Source organism: Castanea sativa, chromosome 6 (assembly GCF_040712315.1).
Source record: "Castanea sativa cultivar Marrone di Chiusa Pesio chromosome 6, ASM4071231v1".
NCBI classification, from domain to species: Eukaryota; Viridiplantae; Streptophyta; class Magnoliopsida; order Fagales; family Fagaceae; genus Castanea; species Castanea sativa.
The window spans coordinates 1836086-1854581 of record NC_134018.1 but is presented as its reverse complement, the minus strand read 5'-3'; the positions used below and the strand labels follow the sequence as shown (position 1 = coordinate 1854581).

Genomic DNA, 18496 nt, shown 5'->3' with positions numbered 1-18496 from the left:
ACTACTAGTTTTAAAGACTTGAGGTAGGTCAAATTCTTTTAATTGGTCAGTATGTATTTCTGGCTGTGAACATCCTGGTTGGTTTTATTTTGATATTTATCCTAGCATTACTAAGTAGCTCATGAACTACTACTTCCTCTCTATCCTCATTCCTTTTCAACTTTCTCATCATTTACAATCTTTGTTTGCAAATTTTGTTCTCAAATATAAAAAATTGGTTTGAGTATGGAAAAAAAAATGTAGTTGTGATTTTATTTTGATACTTTTTACCAGGTTTGTAGTTTTTTTTTTAATAATTTTTTTATTTGCATTATATATCCATGTTTAAGGAATGATAGGGGATTAGTCTTGCTACAATTTCTGTTGTGTGAGTGCAACTCATTTTATGTAGAAGTCTGGTGGCAGAAAAGTATTGTTATTGCTATCAACATATTTGAATTCAAATTATTGTGTTTAACCTTTTGTTTTCTTATTTAAATGTCTTTGTTTGGTACACTTACCTGTTTGATGTTTGAGATACATACAAAGTAAAAATTTAGACTCTGGCATTTGAATGTTGTTTAAGTTGTTTCTATTTGACTCCATTTAAACAATCTGTTTGAGTACTTTTAAAACTTTTTTTTACTTGGAAACATTTTAGAAGAATTTTAGATATATTATAGAATATAAAGTTGAGAGAATGAGGATAAGTATTCGAAGTTTTGATTTTGTGTTTGGATTTAATTTTTTTTTTTGGTTACTGGCAATGCTAATTAAATTCTTAGTTATAAGAACATTAAACATAATGTAAAAATTAATTATAATATTGTACCATTTTAGTCATGAATATTGTCAAAACTAATTTTCACAATAGATGTTTGAGTTGAAATGATAAAAAAGTTATTTCAAAATTTAATACAAAATAAATCATAGATAATTTTAAAATTGAAAAGAACGTCTAGTTTCATTTTAATATATGATCGAATTGAAATGAATTAAGAAATATTTATTATTGTCTTTAGTTTATATTTTGTTAATATTGATGCTAATTTGGATTTGCACATATTAATTTAGTTTTCAGTTTTTGTATTTTTTTTTTAATTTTTTATTCTTGAATGGTGAAAATCTTTTTGTTAATACTTTCAGCCCTTAAAAGATAAAATCTTGGTTCTGTCCTTGTTTAGTCTCTAGACAACAAAGTTACTTCTCATTGCAACTTGATAAATAATAATAATAATAATAATAATAATAATAATAAATCCTTGTAGCAGATGAAGCATGAGCATCAAACTTGTCTATCAATCATTTTGTTTTTGATACTTAAATCACTAAGTACAAGGAAACTGAAAAAAAAAAGAAAAAAAAAAGAAAAGAAAGAAGAAGTAGAAGAAGAAGAAGAAGATACAAAAGTACTAATATTACAGCATCCATAGCAACAAAAGCAAACAAGGGAACCAGTATGAGAGCCGAGAGTTTGGGAGACCATTTGTCCATAAAGGATGAGACAACCACGTTTGCATAATGCTGCATTGTTAGAAACATTGATGTCGCTTATCAGAGCATCCATTACCCAATTGTTAGTCCTGTTGCCATTGCCAATCTTGCTTGTGAAGACTAGTATGCCATGTACTGATGCACAGATACATTATATTCCTTTAGAAATTAAAAAAAAAAAAAGCACCATAAAACCTCCCTTGATCCATGTCATATATATATATATATATATATATATATATATATATATATATATATATATATGTTTAACAAGAATATACCAGTTGCTTTTTTATTGTTCTAGCAATTGCTCAAAAGATCAACCTAGCGAGAAACATCCATAATCTAACACATCCGAACCTAACAATAATCTTAGGAACATAACATTTTTGAAAACTGCCTACTTGGCGTGTTGTAATTAGAACGATATCACTTGTCTGAATTCACCATTATTGATATTATTCTTATTATGCATTAATCATATCATGCCCTAATAGTACATGTGAAAATGAATTGTTTTGTCCAAAACTTCTTATTTTAGAAAACGTTGGATATCACATGATGGGGCAGTAACTTGGACTCGAAGTATAATCATAGACTCTCGCTTCATATAACATGGGATATGGTGCATATTGAGTGCAGATGGGTAACTGAGGACAGCCACAAGAACATGTTGAAGTTGTACTTTCGTGTTTGTTTGGCTTCGGAACTTCGGGTTTTGGTTTCTCTTCTGGTGTTGGTTTTGCCTTCACTTCGTTCACGCTCCATAAAGCGGCATAGCAAAGCTTCTTCCTTAACGAGCAGGTCAAGTTAGCAGAGTCAACATCTTCACCAATCACCACCAACTGATCTCTATCAGACCCTTCTATTGCCACCGAATTGACACCTGTAAAATTAATGAACAATGTAAGTACCTTCTCCATACATAGTTTCTTAAAAGCTAAACTCTCTCTCTCTCTCTCTCTCTCTCTCTCTCTCTCTCTCGTGGCTGATGCACACCATTTGCTTTGCAGGCAATCTTCAGGGCCTTTCTTGTGCATTTGTCACAGTTCATTTGCACCTTGATCACTATTTTTTGCTGTAACATAAGATAAAACGCACAGAATTTAGTTCTAAATTTATAACACACACGTACAAACACACATTATACCAAAAACTTTTGCTGTTTCTTAAAGACTAGAGATAAAAGTAAAATCAAGTTTCAGAACTCGCTTGTTTTGCGTTTTAGGTGTGACGAGGTTTACCTTCATGTTTAGAGGAAGCAATAACAGGCAGATTTTGTGAGAGAGCTCTAATGACTAATGGGTAATGAGCTTAACTTGTTTCTTTGGAGAAAGAAATAAATTGTTAGTCTATTTATAAACGTGAGCTTAGAGTAGGATACTTTGAGTGAAGGACCCATATGTCAATTTTACCCTTTTCTGTTCACTTTGAGTGAAGGACCAAGCAATAGAATATTTTAAGCTCTAGCACACCAAAAAGTATAATTGTTATCTTTTTATTATTTATTTTTGAGTGAAGGATAGTTGTTGTCCATCTAGGACCATATTTCCGTACATTGCATATATGATTTTGCAAGTTTGATTAGCTTCTAAATTGCAGTTGAAAATACGAACAATTGACGACAAATGGTAATTTTCACAATTAATTTTATGTGCTAAGCCTGGTAACGTAGGCTTGTTACCAAGTTGGGTAATAAAAATGGTTGTATTTATGTTGGGTTTGTCAAGGTGAAGCCTTCAACACAATTAATAAAAATGGTTGTATTTATGTTTTCATGTTTTCAAAATTTTTTTTTTTTTATCATTATAACTATATAAGCCATCAATTATACAAAAATATTAAGAAATTTTCAATCAAGACTTAATGTTTGTAATCACTTCTTTAAGACAGTTGAAGCCAGTGGTGAAGCCAAGAATTTTTTCCAAGGGAGCTAAGGGCAGCACAATAAATTTTTTAAATATTAACATAAAAAAAATGATTTAAAACATATTTTATCCACCAAGTTAAACACAATAAAATTCTTAAGTATTAACAAAAATAATGATTGAAAACATTTTTTATTTAACAAATTAACTATAACTTAATAAAGATGTGCCATACACTCGTTCATGGCATTAAAATTATTTATAATTAATTTTGAACTAAATTATTTAGGAATCACTCACTCAAGAACTCATTGTCCCACTTGTCATGAAGCTTCATCTTAACAAGGCTATAAACAATAATTTAATTTGGTTATCCAAGCCATTACTATCAATTAAACAAATAGTTACAAAATTTACTTTTATCAAATTACAATAAATTCAATTTAAGTGATAAACTAGGCTACAGTACGAGACAATCTATTATACCTATGGTTGCTTTACGTTTTTTATTATTTAATTTTTGGTTTGAATCAGATTGTTGCTTAGCTGGAAACCATTGAAGTGTTATTATGTTGTGCAATGAAGTGTCATTGGTGGTGTTTAGCAACAAAAAAAAAAAAGTATCATTGGTGGTGGTCTTTTTTTATTTTTAGGATTTGTTGGTGGTCTCGTGATTTTTTCTTCAGGTTTTTTTTTTTTTTTTTTTTAAAACCCCCTAGCCCCGCCCTTGGTTGAAGCTTATTGATTAAGGTCAAAATAGTAAAAACAAATGGCAGTAAATTTGTTAATTCAACATTGTGCCGAGAGCATTCTCATTGGGATATGCATAACCGATGAAAATGCAAAATAGATAACCCTATTCACTAGAGAGAGAGAGAGAAAAAAAAAAAATATGCTTGACTATTCTCTTAAGCATGTATAATATTAATCTCCTAGTTATGTACTCCTATTGTTTCACACATATAAGGTTATAATAGCGAGAATTTACATTGACCAACTATTTTTTTTCCTATTTACAACTTGTCATATCATAATTGTGATAAAAAAAAATGTTGTAATTTTAGTTTTTCTAGACCCTTGCGGTTGCCAACTTTCAATCACTGTTATCCACTCACCCTTTGACTTTTTCTTTTTTAATTCTATTTCTAGACATATCATTCAAACCAACGATCCATGTGATGCACATTGCACAAGTAATTTCTTGCCCACGTTGAGGGAGAATCCCAAGTATCAAGGACATGCGATGTACGGTAGGAAGACTATTTTTTTCTATAAGTTAGTCTAATAGATTAGCATTCCGCATTCCATTTGGAAAGCCTTTTCGCTTATGAGACTAACTCTAATGAATGCCACCAACATGAAAGCTAAGTTTGCCGCCTAGCCTTTCTAACCATTGGTTCCAGGATGACAACCACTTTTGACTTGTCATCTCTTTCACATTAGATTAGTCAAGTAATGCTGCTACAATTTTAGGGTGACGGTGGGTGGTAAAAATTAGAGAGAGCTATAATTTCATATATATATATATATATATATATATATATATATATATATATATATATATATATCGTTAAATCCCAAATAATATTATCTCAAATATTAGCAATTCAAAATAATAATCACATACAATAACACAAAATTTACATGGAAAATCATTTTTCTTGAAAAGAAAAATCACGGGACAAACTCTGAATAATTTCACTATTATCAAATTAATTACAATAATTTTTATGTATGTCTCATGGCTAAAAAAAAAAACCTCTCTTATTTTTTTTGCTCTCACACATATTAATTATCTTTCTCAAAAGCGACAATATTTTAGTCTCTCCTTTCTATTTTCTTTTCCACGCAAAACTCTTTTTTAGCTGTATTCTTTTCTTTAAGCAACTTCTTCTTGGCTGCTCTCTCAATTCACTTGTGTGTTCCTCTTTCTTTTTTGTTTCTTTTTTTGGCACCACACGCATGCCTTTTATATAAAAGCGTGCCCTCACATTCTTAAATCAATTAGAAGTAGGAATTTTGGTACACCACGTACAGTACTTTGCAAGGAATTAGGACTGCTATTCAAGCCTATCACAAACTCATTAAAGAGTAGTGATTAGAGGCGGCTAGACTCCTAGAAACACACAAAGTACATACTGACCATGATCTCTTATTTCAAGGTATTTGCAAGGATTTGGGCTTTTATTCGTCGTGAGCTGAACTATGGTGCAGGTGCACCCATCATATATATATATATATATATATATATAGGTAAAATTTAGATACAGTACTTTAGGTGCAATACCTTAAGTATTCCTTCTAAAATTAAAACACCTGTCCACTTATTTAACATAAAAGCTGCCGTTTTCTTTCCGTTTATTTCTTTTCCTTCTTTTATTTTTCCTCTGTTACAGACTAAGACTTCCCACGAGAAAACCCCAACTCTCTTCCTTCTCTCTTGCTTAAATTGGATGAAATTGACGAATCTAGCTCTCTGAATTCTCTATCTCGCTCTGTTTTCGCAGATTGGTAGGTTGGCACTAAGAGAATTCATTGGTATGTATTAATTTTAAAATCTCATTATAGGTTTTCAATTCTAGTTGCTGAGTTATGTTATTTTGAGGTTTTGTAGAGTTTTTCTTTGTTGATTATGATATGGGTATCAATTTTTGTTATTGGGTCTGTGTTATTATTGCTTTGGTTTGTTTTGATTTGGGTTTTCAATTCTAACTGCTAGGTTTGTGTTATTTTAAGGTTTGGTAGAGTTTTCCTTTGGCTAATTCTAATAAAGGTTTCGATTTTGGTTAATGGGTCTGTTTAATTTTGATTTGGGTTTTCAATTATAGTTGCTAAGTTTGTGTTATTTTGAGGTTTAGAAGAGTTTTCTTTTGGCTATTTCTGATGAAGGTTTCAATTTTGGTTAATGGGTCTGTCTTAGTATTGCTTTGGTTAATTTTAATTTGGGGTTCAATTCTAGTTGCTGGGTTTGTGTTATTTTGAGGTTTGGAAGAGGTTTCCAATGGCTGAGTTCACCTTGATGAAGCTGAGTTCTAATTTATTTTTTTAATGTCTGATGTTTGTCTTTGGTGTTTGATTGATAGTTCAAATCAGAAATTTGAAATTGGGAAGGCAAAAGATTCTTAGAACAGCAATCATGTACTAATCTTAGAGAATTAAATACAAATATCTTGATTTGTATATTTTGGAAGTTGCTGGGTTGATATTAGCAATTCCTGGAGATGTTTTAATGGCTAGTGAATTTTTTTGGTTTATTTGCCATATCTTCTAAGACTGCTATGGTGACTAGTCATTAAACATTGTAGCTTGAGTTTTAAATGTGGTGCGGCATTGGTTGGTAACTTTACGTCTTGAGACATAAAGTGAATTCTGTTTTTACTTTAGTGAATTCTCTTTTGCAATATGCCATGTGATATTTGTATTGTGAGTTCACAATTTAATAAAACACCATTTACTTCATTTTAACAAAACATGATGATTTTGAATTTTTTATGGGATTTTGCAGATGATCAAGGAAGCTCTGTTGGCTTTGAATGAAAGAAGTGGGTCAAGTCCATATGCTATAGCGAACTACATGGAAGAGAAGCACAAGGATGTGCTTCCTCTGAATTACAAGAAGATTTTGGGCCTCCAATTGAAGAACTCTGCTGTAAGAGGAAAGCTGATCAAAATCAAGGCTTCATATAAGCTATCAAAATCAAGGCTTCGTTAAGCTATCTGAAATGGCTAAAGAGGAGAAGGTTACAACTACAACAACCAAGGCTGTGAAGAAACCTGATGCTGCTAAAAAGGCTGTGAAGAAGGTTAGGAAGAAAGTTGGGCCTAAGAAGATGAAGAAATCGACTCCTGCTAAGCCTAAACAACCCAAATTGATTAAGTCTCCTGCTACTAAGAGAGCCAAGAGGACCGTTGCTTGAGTTTGAAGAAATTAGAAAAAAATAAGTGGTGTTTGTTTTTTTGAAAAAAGTTTAGGTCTATGTGTATATGAAGTCTATGGTTTTAATGAAGGAAGTGTTCGGGTTTGCTTAGTCTTTTTTGTTTGTTTGTTTAGACATCAATGCTGAATGGAACTGACTTTTCTTTGCTTCCTCTATGAAATGGGATGCTAAATTTTTAAACTTTTATCTTGTTCAGTCATTCATTGGCTTAATCAATTGTTGGTTACTGCTGCTAAGTTCTTTTTTTTTTTTTTTTTTTTTGAGTTATAAGTGGGGCATTTACGCAATTTCATTTGAATTTATTGTGAGTCTTGACTCTATGTTTACCACAGGTTGCCTCATCCTTTATAAAAAGAGTCTACCAGCCTTCATTTGCCCACACTAAAAGATAATAGTGGGAACTAAGAGCTATGTGTATAGATGTGTAGTACATTTGTGTGGAAGTGCATATTTGTGCATATGAGAATAATTTTCTGTGGTGTGAAATGATATTGTTAGTTTAGTATTGGCTGGACATGTTGTTCAGCTGAGAAATGTATCAGTTTTTAATTTAGTTCATAAACACACTTCCAAGCCGGGTTTTTGACATCCAAAATACCAAAGTAGGAACTATTTTTCCAAGCGGGTCTTGCATGAAGTGGAGATATGATCTTGAAGGCAAAGCATATAACTAGCACAGCAATTGGCTACATTCATTTATGATCCAATAAGTACAGCCCTCATCCAAAAGGGCCAAAACTAAGAAGACCCTAACAATATCAGCTAAAATAGAAGTACAATGTATCCAATATTAAAGAAGTTTAAGGTGGGGTTGTGGTGATTTATTCCTTTAACATGGTGTATAGTTTTCCAGGTTTTCATTCTATTTTTTTTTCTTCTAGAGTTTTTTATTTTTATTTTTATTGGGGGTGGCTTGATGCAATGGGAATTTTACTTGTTTTGAGCAGATTGGATTTATGTTAAATAGAAGGAAAATGTTATGAGCATATTGTCTCTATACAGAAAATTGTATCAATCTGTCTTATTGATGCATTATTTTTATCCCACTAATGACCAATCATAATTTGACTGTCTTATTATATGTCTATGGCATCATTTGGTTTTAACCCATTTGCATACGGATGTGTTCAAGGCAGGCTGTAAGGTGGTTGAGTTTATTAAAATATTGAGGATGGAATAATAAAACAAGATGTGAAGCAGGGATTTTCTGTCCATGCTGAATGCAAACTATATCTTGATTAATTGGGAAGCTTTATGGATCAAAACAAAAACACTAAAAAGTACAACCATTAATCAGAAGACTTATAATAGATCTGCAGAAAATTCCTTAGACAGGATAAGAAATTACATACAATGACAATGGAATACTTGTAAGTGCACAATTGCGCCTGGACCCAAAAACACACGTGGGCTCAGGCCCAATGAGCCTTAAACAATGAAATTTGTAGAGTGTAGGCTCGCAATCTAGTTTAGTGATATTCGAAGCTTGAGGAACTGGCTAGAATGTTACGGTATTTGCAAACAACGGACGAATAAGGCAAATGAACCTCCTCAGACGTAAGCCGAGGACGATTTATGTATTATTTCTCTCTTTTCTTTCAAAGGTTACAGTTCTTAGTATTTTTCTCACCCCCCTTTTCTTTACTCTCTTCCTTCCTTAAATACTTCTTCTTCATCCCTCCTTATCCACGTGTAACGCAAATCACCCCATTAGACACCTGTCCCATCCACCACCCTCTAGAAGTCTTCAAATGATAGCAAGAAGGCTGACTTCTACTATTCATGGGTCATTTCCCCATTAATGCGGCCAGAGAGGTAGGTGCAGGGTCTTTAATGTGGAGGTAGTAGTCTTTTTCTAAGATATTTCTTTCACTTCGTGGTGTCTAAAGGGTATTTAGATCCCCCTCTTAACCAACAGTTCGTCCAGAACACCGCCTTGATCTTTTTGGCGAATCCTAGGGTCTTCGCGAGTCTTTCTGAGGATAAATGCGTCCTCGGACGCATTCTCGGACTCTTGACCTATGGGCCGACCTGCAACTCTAGAGGCTTTTAGTCTAAAACGAACTAGCACCCATCAATAAAGCCCAAGGTCCAAATGCTTACTTAGGTCATTTTATTCCCCACAATAGCCCTTCAAAACTTTATATTTCCTCATCCGAGGAGAAAAATAGAGTTTTGATCCGACCCGAGCTCCCTCCACACGTTTCTTAGATCAACACGCGTGTGGAGACCGTTTCGTTCCTAGAAAATGCCATTTGGCGCTTCGAATTCCAGAATGCGCGCATTTATGACCGCAAGTTACACCTTGTTCCCCACGTTCAACGGTGAGATGAACATCCAACGGCCCGTGTCCCCCCCTAAAAATTTCGGAGGGAAGAATCCAATTTTGAGGCCGCCTCCTGCACGTCATGACGTTTGAAAATTTGCGCCCTCATTCATTTCTTCATAATTCAATCACATCAGAGCGTCAATCATCATCTTTTCTCTCCAGAATCCCGTGGAATTTCGCATAACTACAAACTTGTAAGTTCTTACTTTCTCTATTCCTTTCTCCTCGGATTCTGTCCTCGGCTTTCTCCTTAACCACTTTCCTCTTGAAACTTGCCCTTTCTTTTCTCCTAAATGGGTAGATTTAAGTGCTTAGTTGATACCGCCGCTGGGATGGAAGACTTTAGGGCCAAATACCAGATTCCCAGTGACATAGGTTTGAGATACAGTCTGGCGGAAGCCGTAGGTGGTTCTAGGAAGACGGGAGAGGTTATCATTCCTATGATTGCCTTCATAGAAGGTGGGATGACCCTCCCTATGAGAAGCGTAACTAGGGAATACCTTCGCAACCCCAGGTTGTGCCCAGACCAATGCGCACCCAATGTATTTAGGGTCTTAGGAAGTGTCTATGCTTTAAATGAGCAAATGGACTTGAACCTCACTTGGCATGATGTTGTCTTCATGTATGAGTGCCACAAACTTAGAAGCGTAGGTTATTACATTAAATCCCGGTCTAGTGTAGTTAGGTTAATTTCTTGTCTGCCCAAGTCTAATAAAGGCATGAAGGATGACTACCTCATCTCCTCAGGCAACTGGCACGACGGCCCTCACTGCCCAGTCGTATGGGGAGACCCAGGTGTGAATCCTTAGGAGTTAATTTCTCTACCCTGAACTTTAATCTCAAAATCTTCTAATATTTATTTCCTTTTGCACACTGTCAATTTCGATTTCTCATATGCATTACAGACCTGACCATACTTGGCTTCTTTGGTATCCTTTCTCGCAGATGAACAACTCATGCGCCCACGTCTGAGCCACTGCAACGTTTGTGAGTGAAGACCTGCAACATAGAGTGGCTCACCTAATACTAGGGTATGACCCTATATCCTCGGATTTCCAGGAGATAGAGAACGCGATTATCGCGGGGGATAGGAGGCGCAAGAGAATAAACATAGCAAGGCCACACTTTCTTGCCGACCACGACATTCCTGACGAGCCCAACACCATCCTATACACGTGACCCATCGCGGCGATACCTCTCTCAACGCACTCTTAGACAACCGCTGCCCCGAAGGAGCAAGTGTCCTCGTTGCACTTGTTGGACGAGGAGATAGACCAATTCCAGCTCAAGGACGTCAAAAGACCCCAAGGAAGCCAGTTTGTCGTGCTCACTGACGAGGAAGACGAGCCCACCGAGGCCTCCGAAGTTGCAGGTTTAATAGTTGTGCGACTTGACGACGATTCTGAGGAGGAGGAAATGGATGTGCTCCAAGGCCTTCTGACTAAGAGAGGCGAGAAGGTCGCCCAAAAAAGAGCGGGAGGGTCCCAAGTTCCTCCGTCCTTGCCACCACCCCCTCCTCCAGCCGATCCTAAACCTCCGGTTGAGGAGCCCAAGAAGAAAAGAAAGGGGGAGGCCGAGGAGGCTGGTGGCGAAAAACAGAAGAAGCCAAGACAGCAGCCACAACAAGCTCAGCAGCAGAAACTGGACAAAGGCAAGGGACGTGCTCGTTTAGTTGAAAGCGGGGAAATCAGGGACATGGCCGAAGTGCACCGAGCACCGACTACCTGGTCTCCCGATTTGAGATTGGGCGGAGCACCAATCTCTTGCCAGTCCAGCATTAGGGCATTCCAACAAGGCCACACCCACCACCTAGCCGAGGCGTTGGAACGTCCCCTTCTACTGCCCAAGGATATGGAAGCCTTGGAAAAAATGAGCCAGTCTCAGCTGTTCCTTTCTTTGAAAAGGGAATTAGCCCTGGTAAGTTTCACTTCTTATGAATATTTCATTTTCATGATATCGGATTATTAGTAAGTGTTTTCTTGCATCTAACTCTCTGATACTTTGTCACAGGCCATTCAAGAGGTCTTTGCTGCCGAGAAATTTGTGGAGGACTCTCGGAAGAAGGCCGGAATGGAGCAGGAGATTCGGCTGGAGACTGAGAAGTCCCTGGGCCAGGCCCTCGCAGAAAACAAGAAACTCTCCTCTTAGTTGGCTAACCTAAAAAGAGGAAGAGACGGTGCCGAGGCCAGCCTGAGAACGATGAGGACTCAAGTGGAGGGGCAGCGCAAGCTTCTCCATCAAAAGGACGACGAGCTCACCAACGCACAGAAGGAACGCTCTGACTTGGAGAAGGAGCTTGCGCAGATGAAGAAGGAAGCTCGCACCTTCAAGGATTCACTGGAGGCTGCGAAGAAGGCTAGCTACAAGCAAAGGGTGACGGCGACAGAAGACCAGCTGACAGAGGCATTCGCGGCCTTGTGCCGAGAATACTGTCAGCAGGTCTGGGGCGAAGCCTTAAACGCAACAGGGGTTCCTTCAGCTTCCGAGCTGAGGAAGCCTGAGAACGTTTGGCTTCCCCTTGACATACAGGAGATAGATGAGGCTCCTGCTGTCGCACCTGCTCCTGAGATAGCCACTTCTGCTCTCCCTCCTGTGATTCCTGAACCCATTCCGGATCCTACAGAACGTACAAGTTCCAATAAAGAGAAGGAAGGGTGTGGAGGTGCCGAGAAAAACCCAAGCCAAAGTGTAGAGCCCACCGTCCCTCCAACAACTACAGCAGACAAAGGGAAACAAGTCCTGTCTTCCTTTGAGTTGGAGCTAAAAAACACTGAGGCTACCAGCACTTCTCAGCAAGACCCCCCTCCAAAAGTTTAGGGCCGAGCCTAGGGCTTCTTTCTCTTTGTAATTAAGATTTTGCATGTAATGTATGTCAAAATAATTAATGAAAGACAGTTTCGTTTGATTTTCATTTGACTTGTATTTATTTTATCTTTGTGTTTGCCATAAGAATTCCTCTCAAACTACATCTACTGAGTATATCAAGCACGAAGTAATAACAAACGCCTAACAAGCTGACTTAACTTTTTGCAAACATTTGAAAAGTAAAGTGTTGAAGAACCTACCAAAAACAAACTTGGTTTAGATGGTAGGTAGTGCCACACTTAGCAAACCCACATGATACTTAGGATTTGTAACCTGGAACGCTAACTTTAGTAAAGTGTGGGGTCCGAAGACCCTACCTTACCAAATTTCTGCCTGATACTTAAAGATGTATGACTTAAAATTCTATTTAAACATGATTCTGTTTAACAAATGATAAGACATCAATTTCCATAATATATGTGGTCCGAGGACCATACTTAACCAAATTTCTGTTTGACATTTGGTGATAGTAATTTGAGATGTTAATTTCCCCAGAGTAGAAGATCTGTAGACCCGGCATAACTAAGGTTTTGTTTGATATTTAAGAACATATCAATTTTCACAAGGTATGTGGTCCAAGGACCATGCATTACCAAGTTTCTGTTTGATATTTTAGAACATATCAATTTCCACAAGGTATGTGGTCCGAGGACTATGCAGTACCAAGTTTCTGTTTGATATTTTAGAACATATCAATTTCCACAAGGTATGTGGTCCGAGGACCATGCATTACCAAGTTTCTGTTTGATATTTTAGAACATATCAATTTTCACAAGGTATGTGGTCCGAGGACCATGCATTACCAAGTTTCTGTTTGATATTTTAGAACATATCAATTTCCACAAGGTATGTGGTCCGAGGACCATGCATTACCAAGTTTCTGTTTGATATTTTAGAACATATCAATTTCCACAAGGTATGTGGTCCGAGGACCATGCATTACCAAGTTTTTGTTTGATATTTTAGAACATATCAATTTTCACAAGGTATGTGATCCGAGGACAATGCATTACCAAGTTTCTGTTTGATATTTTGAGAGTTGTAATTGATAAGCCCATATACATTTATAATTTAAACCACAAACGACAAAAATTCCTTTTATTAATAATAATACCTTCGAAGGTTGTTTACATTCCACGGGCGTCGTACAACTTTTTCATCTAGATCAGCTAGTCGATATGACCCTATGCCTGCTACAGAAATAATCCGATATGGTCCTTCCCAGTTCGGTCCTAGTTTACCCCAAGCTGGGTTTCTAGCAGTACCTACAACTTTTCTCAGAACTAGATCCCCAGGAGCAAGTGGCCTGAGCTTCACATGGGCATCATACCCAAGTTTAAGCTTCTGCTAATAATAAGTCATTTGGACCATAGCTGTCTCTCGCCGTTCCTCAACTAAATCTAGGCTCTTCTCCAGGAGGCCGTTGTTATTTTCTGGGCTAAAAGTACTCGTCCTTAGTGTGGGGAAATCAGACTCTAAAGGTATCACTGACTCAGCTCCATAAGTCTTAGAGAATGGCGTTTCTCATGTGGATCTACACGGTGTAGTTTGATACGTCCATAGAACATGTGGTAGTTCTTCTACCCATCTGCCCTTCGCATCGTCCAGCCTTTTCTTGAGTCCACTAACTATAACCTTGTTAACGGCCTTAGCTTGCCCATTTCCCTGAGGATAAGCTGGAGTGGAGTATCAATTTACGATGCCCATGTCACCACAATATTTCCTAAAAGCTCTACTATCAAATTGAACGCCATGTTCCGAAATGAGTGTATGTGGTACCCCAAATCTAGTGACGATGTTTTTCCAGATGAACTTCTTGGAATTGACGTCCCTAATACTTGCCAAGGGCTTAGCCTCTACCCATTTGGTAAAGTAGTCGGTCCCCACAAGCAGCCACCTTTTATTTCCTACAGCCCTCGAAAATGGTCCTACTATGTCCAATCCCCATTGAGCGAAAGGTCAAGGACTGGAGAGAGGATTAACGACTCCTCCAGGCTGATGAATGTTAGGAGCGAACCTCTGGTATTGGTCACACTTTCTTGCATAGTCCTGAACTTCCCTCTGCATGTTGGGCCACCAATATCCTTGAGTCAGGGCCCTATGAACTAGGGACCTTCCCCCAGTATGGCTCCCATAAATTCCTTCATGCAGTTCTTCCAAAAGCGCCTCTGTTGATTCGGGGTGTACGCATAACAAATATGGTCTGGAGAAGGATCGTTTGTATAATTTCTGATCCTCGGACAACCAGAAACACGGTGCCTTTTGACGGATCTTGTCTGCTTCAGACTTGTCTTCCGGGAGAACATTGTTTTTCAAAAAAGATATCACAGGGTCGATCCAACTAGGTCTAGGCCTTATTAAATGGATCTGGGCTGCACCAATAGTGGTAAGAGCTAACTCTAGCAGATCTTCGACAAGGATAACCCTATGAAAACCCTGAGCTGAGGACGTCGCTAAAGTAGCCAAAGAGTCTGCATGTGTATTTCCACTTCTAGAAACGTGAGACAAAATAAAGGAATTGAATTTAGATTGTAAACGTTTGACCTGGGTCAAGTATTCTTGCATTCTTGGGTCCCTAGCCTCCATGGTCCCCGTCACCTGGCCGACCACTAACTGAGAATCCGAGAGCATGTGAACTTCCTTTCCGCCCATCCTATGTACCAAGTTCATGCCGACCAAGACTGCTTCATACTCGGCCTCATTATTAGTGGCCGAGAATGCCAACCATAGGGATTTTTCGAAGACAATCCCTTCGGGGGATACCAGGACGAGTTCGATGCCAGACCCTCTCTGGTTAGCTGCCTCATCAACGGATACGTTCCAAGTCAAAGGTCTTTTGTTCGTAATCATGCCAACTGATTTCTCATCCATGTGTGATTCCTTCAAAGTTTCTTCCAACAATGGTTCAGCAAACTCTGCCACCAAATCTGCAAGAACCTAGCCCTTTACCAAGGTACGTGGCATGTATTTGATGTCAAAGGCTCCCAAAATAGTTCCCCATTTAGCCAACCTTCCAGAGTAGTCGGCACTACGCAACACTGACTTGAGAGGCAGTTGGGTCAAAACTACAACGGTGTGGGACTGGAAATAATGAGGAAGCCTCCGCGTGGCATGAAGTACGGCTAGAAGTGCTTTCTCTAAAAGTAGGTAACGCACCTCGGCGTCATTCAGCGTTTTGCTGACATAATAGACCGGTCTTTGCACCCCACCGTCGTCCCTTATAAGGACCAGGCTCAGCCACTGCCAGATACGCAAATAGGACCTCATCTACTTCAGGCCGAGACATAATAGGTGGCCGGGAAAGATATTCCTTAAGTTGTTGGAAGGCTACAACGCACTCTTCGGACCATTGGAACCCCTTCCACTTATTCAACAGTTGGACTTCCCAGAACGCAAACGAAAGGCCTGCATCAGTCAGCTGACCGCAAGATGAACCTACTGAGAGCAGCGATCATTCCGGTTAATTTCTGAACTTCCTTTGGATTTCGAGGTGGTTGTAAGGTTTGAATGGCTCTGACCTGCGCCGGATTCACCTCTATCCCTCTATGAGTAACCATATAACCCAAGAACTTCCCAGAATTCACACCAAAAGAACATTTCGAGGCATTAAGATGCAACCTGTACTTTCTAAGTACCTGAAAAATGTCGTCCAAATCTTTCACATGCGTAGATATCGTCTTACTCTTCACTACCATGTCATCCACGTCTATCTTAATGGTCTTTCCAAGTTGCAATTCAAACATTCTGGTCATCATCCTTTGGTAAGTAGCCCCAACATTCTTCAACCCTAACGACATCACTTTATAGTGATAATTCCCTGTTGGAGTAATAAAGGCAGTTTTCTCCTGATCTTCTGCCGCTAGTGGAATTTGGTAATAACCCTAGAAGGCATCCAAAAAACTCATCCGAGGATGTCCGACGGTGGCGTCCACTAGCTGGTCGATGCGTGGCATCGGGAACGAGTCCTTTGGGCAAGCTTTGTTTAAATCTGTGAAGTCTACACATACTCGTCATTTTCCATTCTTCTTTTTGACCACAACCATATGCGCCAACCACTCTGGATAAAAAAATTCCTTAATAGCCCCAGCCTTCTTGAGCTTGAGCACCTCCTCTTTAATGGCTTCGGAATGCTCCTTGGAGGAACGCCGAGGGGGCTGCCTTCTAGGAGGAATAGCAGGATTGATGTTCAAATGATGACAAATGAAGCTTGGGTCAACACCTGGAGCCTCATAGAGGTCCCAAGCGAAAACATCGATGTTGTTCTTTAGAAACTCCATCAATTCCATCTTCTCTTGGTGTGGTAAACATACCCCAACCTGGAAGAACCTTTCGGGATCATCCGATATCAGAAACTTCTCCAGGTCTTCGCATATGGCCTCCTCTGCTGTCACCATGTCGGGCGCATCCAGAGTCGTTAATTGCTATAAGTCTTTCACAGCCGAGGTCGAGGACTACGCTTCGGTCTGATGCAGCACTGCGGCCGATATGCATTGCCTGGCCACCAATTGGCTGCCGAGAATCTCTTCAATGCACTCCCCCGAAGGGAACTTAACCTTAACATGCAAGGTGGAGGAAACAGCCCCTAAAGCGTGCAGCCAGGGCCGGGCAAGGATGGCTGTGTGTGGGGAATATGCATCGACCACAATAAAATCCACCTCAACCGTCTCTGAGCCAGATTGCACGGGCAACCGAATCTGTCCCTTTGGTATAACGGCCTTCCCTTCAAAACTTATTAACGATAAGTCGTAAGGGGTGAGGCCCTCCAATTTCAACTTCAGCCCCTTAAACAAGTCAGGATACATGATATCTGCGCCACTACCTTGATCAATCATCATCCTTTTTACATCATAATTCCCTACCCTCAGAGTGACCACTAGGGCGTCGTCATGGGGCTGGATGGTTCCAGCCTTATCTTCCTCTGAAAATCCCAAGACAGGCACATTCAACTTCAATCTCTTCGGCTTGGAGCCGCCCTCCTCGGCTTGGGAGTGCGAAGATAAAAGCGCAACGAAGATAACATTGATCGTTCCCAAAGGAGGCCGAGATGAATTATTTCTCTGATTATTTGAGCCAGATTGACTGCCCTGTCCGCTAGGTTGGTACAGGTGCTGCTTTAATTTTCTTTCGCTGACAAGCTGCTCCAAGTGGTTCCAGAGGGTCCGACAGTTCTCGGTAGTATGACCAACGTCTTGATGGTACTGACAAAAGAGATTCTGATTCCTCCTGGCAGGATCCCCCGCCATCTTACTGGGCCATCTGAAGTAGGGTTCCTTACGGACCTTCTCCAGTAGCTGGTGCACCGGTTCTCGGAATACGGTATTAACTGTCTGAGGTGCTGCCGAGCCCGACTGCACGGAGTAATCTCTCCTCGGCTTGTTGTTGTGATATCTGTCCGACCTAAAATTCCTTCTCTCCTGCGGGATAACCTTCGCCTTACCCTTCCCTTGCTATTGGTCTTACTTGACTCTTTTGTATTCGTCAATACGGTCCATGAGGCGACGTACACTCCATACGGGTTTCTTGGTCAAGGACTTCCTCAAGTCATGATCGGTTGGAAGGCCTACTTTAAAAGTATTGATCACCACCTCGTCAAAATCACCGTCTATCTCGTTAAACATCTCCTAATATCTGTCGGAGTATGCTTTCAACGTCTCGCCCTTTTTCACAGCCATAGACAACAGCGAGTCCAACGGTCGAGGAACTCTACTGCATGTAATAAACTGTGACATGAATGCTCTAGTCAGTTCCCCGAACGAACCTACAAACCCAGATTTAAGACCGTTGAACCACCTCATAGCAACAGGTTCCAAGCTAGAAGGGAAGACTTTGCACATCAGGGTCTCATTGTGAGAATGCACTGCCATTCTCTGGTTAAAGTGGCTCACATGTTCCACCGGGTCAGTCCGGCCGTTTTAAATGGTAAAGGTGGGCTGGGTGAACCTTCTGGTAAGTCTTCCATTCTCAATCCTACGTGAGAATGGTGATTTGGAGAGTTGGTGTAACGCCTGGCTCATAGCATCGTT

The 18496-nt window shown here is 39.3% G+C and overlaps 1 protein-coding gene across 1 annotated transcript; it reads right to left on the bottom strand.

The window, feature by feature from the left end:
- Positions 1–1859: 1859 nt before the first annotated feature.
- Positions 1860–2802, bottom strand: LOC142638024 (heavy metal-associated isoprenylated plant protein 47-like). Its single transcript, XM_075812011.1, has 3 exons — positions 2718–2802; positions 2473–2551; positions 1860–2359 (listed from the first exon to the last, which is right to left on the bottom strand). Exons 1-3 carry the CDS (start codon positions 2721–2723, stop codon positions 2028–2030), a joined length of 417 nt encoding a protein of 138 aa, XP_075668126.1. The 5' UTR covers positions 2724–2802; the 3' UTR covers positions 1860–2027.
- Positions 2803–18496: the final 15694 nt, after the last annotated feature.

Coding starts and splice junctions, on each gene's coding strand:
- LOC142638024 (XM_075812011.1), bottom strand. Junction 2,360..2,472: donor GATTGCCTGCAAAGCAAATG/GTGTGCATCAGC, acceptor TTAATTTTACAG/GTGTCAATTCGGTGGCAATA.